Raw genomic sequence first — 8,583 nt, 5'->3', positions numbered from 1 at the left:
GGTGTGTGTGTGTGTGTGTGTGTGTGTGTGTGTGTGTGTGTGTGTGTGTGTGTGTGTGTTTGTGTGACAAAACCTGGTGCCAACCTCCCAACTTAATTTTCTCTCCCTGCATGTATTATTTCATCTTCTTCTCATGAGGGCAGTAAAACCTACAGCATGTAAGAACAACTTGCAACTGCTATGTGCCCAGTGATATATTTTGGTTCTATTGTTTCCAAGTATCAATTTTCCACTGATCTTCTTTTCTTCCTTTTGGCTTAATTTGATGCTGGGAATCATCCTCATCCTCTGCATCTTCTCCTCTAACTCCACTGATCTCAAACTCTTCCATGAAGACATTCAGAAATCTCTTCTTTGATCTTCTGCTTAGCCTACCACCTTTGCCTACTACTCTCTATTTTGAGCGTCTTTCTACCGAAATGTCATTTTCCCTCCTCTGCGTATCTACACTATCTCAACCTGGCCTCTTTTGTTTGTTTTTCTAACCAAACCTTCCAGCCTGTATTGTTTCTGTTGAGCTCATTCCTGATCCTATCAATTCTTGTCATTCTGAGAGAGAATCTGAGCATCGTAGACTCAGCCACCTCCAGCTCTCTCACCTCCCTTTTGCTTATTGCTATCTCCAAACCATAAAGCAAGGCTGGGCTCACTCCCGACCTACTGGTCTTCAGAATGCCTATAAATGTTCACATTTTGCCCCTAGAATATGAGACAGGACAGGTACATTTTTAATTACACATACAAGTTTGACCAGTAAATCTTTTTTTGGCTTGCATTTTTCCACTCATTTTAAACACTGCTTTTTCCTGAGCAGGGTGAGGAGGGGCGTGAGCCAATCCCAGCAGATTTCAGGCAGAAGGCAAACTACACCCTAAACCAACAACCACTCACACCCACATCCACACCGTCATTGAGTGGGAACCGATCCGACGCTACCCACACACAAGTCAGGCAAGACATTCTTCTCCACCCTTTGGATCAAACGATCCAAAATGTCAACAGTAAGGAAAAAAATACGACTGGCACACAGCAGAGTGTAGGGCCGAAAAACTCAAACTCAAATTGCCATGAATCAGGGTTAGCCTCATGTCGCTGGCTTCGGTTAGCCCAATTGCTGCTAGAGTCATACTAGTGGCAGCGGGACTAAGGAATGGAACAAGAGCAGCGATGCGAAGTGACAATTCAAAGCCAAATTATTTTGTCCTACAGTACACGGAAAACTGCATGCTAATCCATCCATCCATCCATTTTCCGCCGCTTATCCAGGGTCGAGTCGCGGGCAGCAGCTTTAGTAGGGAAGCCCAGCCTTCCCTCTCCCCAGCCACTACTTCGAGCTCTTCCCGGTGGATCTCAAGGTTTTCCCAGGCCAGCTGGGTGACATAGTCTCTCCAGCGTGTCCTGGGTCGTCCCCGGGGTCTCCTGCCAGTGGGACATGCCCGGAACACCTCACCAGGGAGGCGTCTAGGAGGCATCCTAATCAGATGCCCGAGACACCTCATCTGGCTCCTCTCGATGTGGAGGAGAAGCGGCTCTACTCCGAGCCCCTCCCGGATGACCGAGCTTCTCACCTTATCTCTAAGAGAGAGCCCCGGACACCCTGCGGAGAAAACTCATTTAGGCCGCTTGTATCTCCCCCCCATCTTGAGGGTTATACACAAGTGATCGCTAATCGTATGGCGCTTCTTATTGGTCAAGACTGATATCGCCATCTTCATGGCATCTCTGATTGGCTAGTCTAAGCAGATCATGTAAAAGGCAAAATATGATGCTCTAAAATAATGGAGACATTTCCACCATGTGAAACGCCAATGTATTGAAGTTGAAACTGACCAGTATTTTAACAAAGGTCTGACTCCCAGGCATTTACTAGGTCATCAAACGACCCGATAAAGCCACAGGGCACACGGACGACACTTCTGCCTCATGACATTGACTACTTTCTTAGATATAAGTCAAAGTTCGAACGTATTTGCCAGTATGTTCAAATGTGCTTGCAAATACAAAATATTTTTACTCCACATTGGTAGTTCCATGCTTCAGTAGTTTAGCATGTCTGCCTCTCACTTTTACGTTTTGGCTTTACGTAAGCTCTTGTCCCACTGAAGCACTTAAAACTAAGTAGACTCCAGCGGCATTGAATTTTTGCTCATTTTTTTTTCCATCTTGATTAGGCAGCCTACTTGTGCAAGTAAAAAAGACAAGTGCGGTAAAGACACACAGACAATTTCAAATAAAATTGCAATGCAAAAATTCTGCCATCCAGCCTTTAATTAACCTTGCATGTTTTTGGAAAGTGTACCCAGAAAAAACTGACACAAGCACACGCAGAGCATGCAACGTCCAAAAAAAATCATATGACTGTGAGGCAAATCCCCCTCTGCTGACCACCAAAACTGTGTTACATGTCATTGTTATGCAGGGGACACACAATCTGAATTTATAAATTCTTCTTTTTTTATGTTTTGATTATTAGCTACAATTCTCTAAACACAAGTGAGCTGCACTAAGAGACATGCACACGCACAAGCACAAACACACACCATCCTAAATCCTTGCGCACAATAACATGCATGAATAATAAATGATAATGTTATGGTTCTCCCTCTTCAATAATTAATGTCAATGTATCCCTTCACGTGCTTTCTCTTTCTCTCTCTCCCTCTCTCTCCCCCCTCTCTCTCTCTCTCTCTCTCTCTCTCTCTCTCTCTCTCTCTCTCTCTCTCTCTCTGTCTCTCTCACTCTCTCTCTCTCTCTCTCACTCTTTCTCTATCAATCTTGCTGTATCTGTCTTTCTCCATTTGTTTGTAGTGGCAATGTGGAAGCTCACCGAAGACTTCTCTGGTGGAGAGTGAATGAAAACAGCACAGACCAAGGAGAATACAATGGAAAGCCAAAAGATGGCAAGTGTGATCTCAAAATTACAATAGAAACAACACAGAAGTTGAGAACAGGAGAAAGCATGGCGGAAGAGCAGTTGCTTTATTTTTGAGAGGACTGAGACTCAAGGACGACTTGAATGTCCAGCATATTCACTTCAGAGGGTGAGGTAAACATCTAGATGATCTCCAGGCATGGCCTCAAACTTCACCGACATCGTCAAGCAAGGCTATGTACGCATACGCAGTCGCAAGCTTGGGGTAAGTAAAGTAAATCTCTACTTGCAATTTCTTAGCTATGTAAACAATCATTTTAAACTTAACAAGATAAGAAAACCTTTATTCGTCCCACACTGGGGAAATTTGCAATCTACAACAGCAGAATGAAGGGGTGGGGGTGGGGGGTAGAAAAGAAAAACAGTATTGCATGCACAAAATAAATGTTTCAGAAAAAAGAACTGTACACAGTACAGAATGCAATATAAAATATAAAACATATAGATATAAGCATACATGCAACTGCACGTATGATGCATAAGGTGGCTGTGCTATTTACAATGTATGGATGGGGTGAGTCCAGGTTTTCATGTGTGTTTATTGAGCAGCCTGACAGCAGTCGGTAAGAATGAGCAGCGGTATCTCTCCTTCTTGCAGCGCAGGTGTAACAGTCTCTGGCTGAAGGAGCTACCCAGTGCTGTCATGGTGGGCTGGAGGTGGTGGGAGGGACTGTCCATCATAGCTTTTTAGTTTAGCTAGCATCCTCCTGCTGCCCACCTCCTCCAGAGTGTCCAGGGATCAGTCCAGGACAGAACTGGCCCTCTAGACCAGTTGCTCCAGTCCCTCTCTGTCCCGGGCTGAGATGCTGCCTGACCAGCAGACAATGCCATAATGGATGGCTGAAGCCACCGCAGAGTCATAGAAGGTCTTAAGGCGTGACCCCTGAACCCCAAAAGACCTTAGTTTCCTGTGTAGGAAGAGGCGGCTCTGTCCCTTCCTGAACAGGGCATCTGTGTTGGTAGACCAGTCAAGTTTATTGTTGAGATGAACACCTAGGTACTTGTTGGAGGTCATCCTCTGTATGTCTGTACACTGGATGTTCATCGGTACTGGTGAGGACTGTTTCCTGCAGAAATCCACCACCAACTCATTAGTTTTCCCAGGGTTGATCTGGAGGTGATTCTGCTGGCACCAGTCCATGAAGTCCCCCGTCAGTCTCTTGTACTCCCGATCATCTCCCTCTGTAATGAGGCCGACAATTGCAGAGTCGTCAGAGAACTTCTGAAGGTGGCAGGCTGGAGTGATGTATCTGAAGTCCGAGGTGTAGAGGCTGAACAGGAATGGAGCCAGGACAGTCCCCTGCGGCGCCCCAGTGCTGCAAAGAAGCCTGTCCGACTCACAGCTCTGTGCCCTCACACACTGCGGCCGATTTGTGAGGTAATCTGTAATCCATGATGTGAGGTGCTGGTCCACTCCGGCGTGCTGCAGCTTGTCCTCCAGTAGGTTGGGCTGGATGGTGTTGAAGGTACTGGAGAAATCAAAGAACATGATCCTCACAGTACTCCCAGCATTCTCCAGGTGTAACAGTGTAACAGCGCCGAGTGGAGAAGGTAGATGATGACGTCCTCCACACCGATGCTGGGCTGTTAGGCAAACTGTAACGGGTCCAGCGATGAGCTCATCAGCGGTCGCAGGTAGGCGAGGACGAGTCTCTCCAGCGTCTTCATCAGGTGAGACGTCAGCGCCACTGGTCTGTAGCTGTTGAGCTCCTTCGGGTGGGGGGGTCTTGGGCACTGGGACGTCTGGTTAAACCGGTTGTAAAATCGATTTAGATCATCTGCCCAATCCTTGTCCCTCACAGTCTCTGTCTTTGGGCTTTTGTGGCCTGAGATGGTTTTCAGGCCCCTCCAGACACCAGTAACATTACTGGCCTGTATCTGGTCCTCTAATTTCATCCTGTAGGCTTTTTTTCCCCTCTCTGATCCTTCTCCTCAGCTGGATCTGCACGGCCCTCAGCTCCTCTCTGTTTCTCGACACAAAAGCCCTCTAATTCTCCTTCAGGAGGGCCTTTATGTCAGGAGTAATCCATGGTTTGTTGCTGGAAAAACACCGCATAGTCCTGGTGGGTACGGTGTTCCGCTCACAAATGTTAATGTAGTCCGTGATGTTGTCGGTGAGTGAATCAATGTCCTCCCCATGAACCTCACTGAACAGCTTCCACCTGGTTGAGTCGAAGCAGTCCCGCAGAGCCTCTTCAGCCTCCATGGACCGTCTTCTGACCATGCAGGCCACAGTTGGCTGCCTGTGCACCAGGGGTTTGTACACAGGCTGGAGATACAGCATGTTGTGGTCAGCTCTTCCAAGAGGGGGGAGGGGCTATGGTGTATATCCCTCCTTGATGTTGACATAAAACAAGTCGAAAATTTTATTGTCTCTGGTGGTACAGGTTACATAACTGAGTGAAGGTTGGGAGGGAGGATGACAGAGAGACATGGTTGAAGTCCCCAGAGATGATCAGCAGGGCCTGTTCACGACAGTCACCAGGGCATCACACACTGCATCATCATTTGCCGACAGAGGGACGTACACGTCACAGCTATGACGTGTGAGAATTCCCGTGGGCGATAATACGGTAAAAAAGTAACAAAAAAATTAATCTAAAATCTAGTGCAATTGTTTTGCTTAAAACTATGACCTTTGTTGTATAGATAGATAGATTGTATCGATAGAAAGTCGCTGTCATCAGGCGGCTATTACTCACACTATGACGTTCATCTTATCTTGTCTTATTAGTTGAAATAGGGTTAAGGTTTCTTTTTTTCAGAAAAAGGTCTTTTTTGAGGGGTGGGGGGTCGGGGGGGCTCTTACCTCGCTGACATTTTCCGTTGTCACTCCAACCTTCAACGGAGCTCTCACAGCTTCCTTGTGAACATTTCACGATCTACAAAAGTTGGAGCTACATCTTACAGTCCAATGCTTAAAAAGAATATCTTGGAGCCCTACTTAAAACTGAAAATGAAGTTGGTGATTTTTAATTTCCTTTCAAATGTTGCCCATTTTTTGGCCTTTTATAGAAGTCTTATTTAAGCAAAATAGCTTTTAATCTGATGTACTTCCTTAAAAAAAAATAAAAAACAATTCCAACACCAATGTCCAAGTGTTTCAGTACCCAAACATTGCCAGGGCTGCGAGGGCCCGTTATAACTGCTCACAGCTGTAGTTATTATTATTATCATTATTATTATTATTATTATTATTATTATTATCCATCCAATAGCTGAACTGCTTTATCCTCACGAGGGTCGTGGGAGTGCTGGAGCCTATCCCAGCTGTCTTTGGGTAGCAGTCAGGGTACACCTTGAACTGGTTGCCAGCCAATCACACGGCACACATAGACAAACAACTGTTCACACTCACAATCACACCTTGGGAAAATTAGCAAGTTGTCTTGGTCCTGAGGAAGCAAAGTAGCCACAGCCCATCACACTGCCACTACCATCGTTCACTAAGGGCAGATTATGATTTTTATTAAATGCCGTGCCAATTTTATTTCCGATGTAACAGGTCAGACATCTTTCAAAAAGTTCAATTTTTGACTCATCAGTCAACACATTGTCTGTACAGATCAGAGTGAATTTGGAATTTAGTTCTCCATTTACAGTCTCTCCCCTTTCCTGTATTATCATTTCAAAGTCAATATGCTTGTAGCGCACCTGCCAAGAAGATTTTGGCGGAGGTAGCCATTCCATTAGACTGACGGAATGTATATCAGTCTTTCCGTCAGAATTTCACACTGAATCATGTGGACCCAGTCCATCCCTTGACAATGACAGCTATTTGGTATTGAGAACATAATTTCCATGTCACACAGAGGCATCGCACCAGCCAACACGCAGCAAAATAAAGAAAAAAATGTAAATAAAAACATCACATGCACGCACGCACACACACACACACACACACACACACGCACACACACACACACACACACACACACACACACACACACACTCACACACACACACTCACACACAGGCGCCACATTTTTCTGTATTTGGTTATTTAAGTTAATTAAGTTAAAGTAATGCAGCCCGCGCTTCGACCTCACAGTGCAGAGGGACCGGGTTCGATTCCAGCTCCGGCCTTCCTGTGTGGAGTTTGCATGTTATACCCGTGCCCGCATGGGTTTTCTCCGGGTACTGTGGTTTCCTCCCACATTCCAAAAATATGCATGGCAGGATGATTGAACGCTCCAAATTTTCCCTAGGTGTAAGTGTGAGCGCAAATGGTTGCTCTTCTGTGTGCAGTGAGTTTCGCGGCAAAGTTTCAAAGCTCCGCCTGCCAACCCAAAGCAGTCAGCTGCTTCGGAATGATGCAGTGAAGTGGTTCAAACGGCATCAGTAATGTCAACTGAAGCAAGCTTCATAATAAGTCGGCTATCGAGTTTGAAGGGTGCTTTGGAGCTTCTGTGTTAGAGGTAGCATCTCTCGTCATTTTGCTTTATTTCTTCTTCGTTTTGTAAATAATGGCATTATTTTGTCTTTTAGACATTGTTCTTGATTTTTGTATCAATTAATTTCTTGTCTTTTCGTTTGTATTCTCTGTGTTACGCTACCTTGCCTTTTGCAAGTGTTTTTGTTTATGCCTTGTTTTTCCTGGATCCTTGTGAGCACCTATTTCTCTTTGTACATTGTCGGTGCATTTTTCTGTAAATGAATATTTCTGTTATTGCACTTTGAGCCTGTATTTCTGGAATCCTAAAACATTATTCGGTTCGGTTTCAAACCTAACACCACCCTCTGCCTCAAACACAATATCTGCAGCTACGTTGGTGCATGAATTATCTGTGCATGAGCAGAGTTTGGAAAGAAACTGGCATGAGCTCTTTTCACTTCTCACAAAGAAACACTTCTGAAAGGGACACATTTAATGAATTTACATTTCTACATCTTTTAAATAAAACACCAAAAGTTTAAGTACATCAAATCAAACCTCAAGGAGCAGTTAAGGAGCAGTCAACTCAAGGAGCAGTTTGTTATTTAGCAGAAAATGATTTAACAGCCCTCAGTTCTTTCATTTAAAGGTAACATTTTTAATTGTTTGTTTTTTTTATTTATTTGTTTTCAAATAGGCCCCAATTTATGTTACAAAACAGCTTTTGAATTTGAAACATGGGAAATTATATTACACAAAAAGCAATCACAACTAGTAAATGTACAGTAAATATTCTCTAGTACGGACTCATGTTTGCGCTGTCCAATTTGTCCTGATAACAGAAATTCCTCATTTGGGAAATGAGCATGGTACATGTCCTTTATGAACCTGCAAATATGTTGACAAAATGCACGTGGAACAACACAATCAATAAAATACAAAAATATACTGTCCAAAAACTGTTTACTGCATATAACAAAAACTGCAATACAGGTACAGGTGTATCAAAAAAAAAAATCACAAAAGTACAATACAGTACGTACAGTACAGTATTTTAATGCTTATGTTTTGGGTACCTTGGGAAAAAATTTGTCTATTTTGGATTGTTTCGTTGCGTGCATTCTTTGGTTTATGAGAATGTTCGCCTGCGTGTCATACAGTGTTCTTGCTAGTTGCAAGTAACTGTCCCGTTCATCGCCGATGTCTGGGGATTCTTGTGCGTAGCGAAGGATTTTTGTTGCCATTCGCATTGCCTCCTTGCTGGAAGGTGGCTTGT

The 8,583-nt window shown here is 44.3% G+C and overlaps 1 protein-coding gene across 1 annotated transcript in view; it reads left to right on the top strand.

Moving 5' to 3' along the window:
* The first annotated feature begins 2,821 nt into the window (after positions 1–2,821).
* The window catches only part of dok4 (docking protein 4), a 46,901-nt gene continuing 41,139 nt past the window's right edge, over positions 2,822–8,583 (top strand). Inside the window, exon 1 of the mRNA XM_019879848.1 lies at positions 2,822–3,137. Within this exon, the coding sequence (XP_019735407.1) occupies positions 3,072–3,137 (66 nt within the window). The 5' untranslated portion in view covers positions 2,822–3,071. The remainder of the gene's footprint in view (positions 3,138–8,583) is intronic.

This window comes from Hippocampus comes, unplaced genomic scaffold, assembly GCF_001891065.2.
Source record: "Hippocampus comes isolate QL1 unplaced genomic scaffold, H_comes_QL1_v1.1 scaffold175, whole genome shotgun sequence".
Taxonomy (NCBI): Eukaryota; Metazoa; Chordata; class Actinopteri; order Syngnathiformes; family Syngnathidae; genus Hippocampus; species Hippocampus comes.
The sequence above is the reverse complement of the archived record's forward strand: the minus strand, read 5'-3'. Positions and strand labels throughout refer to the sequence as shown.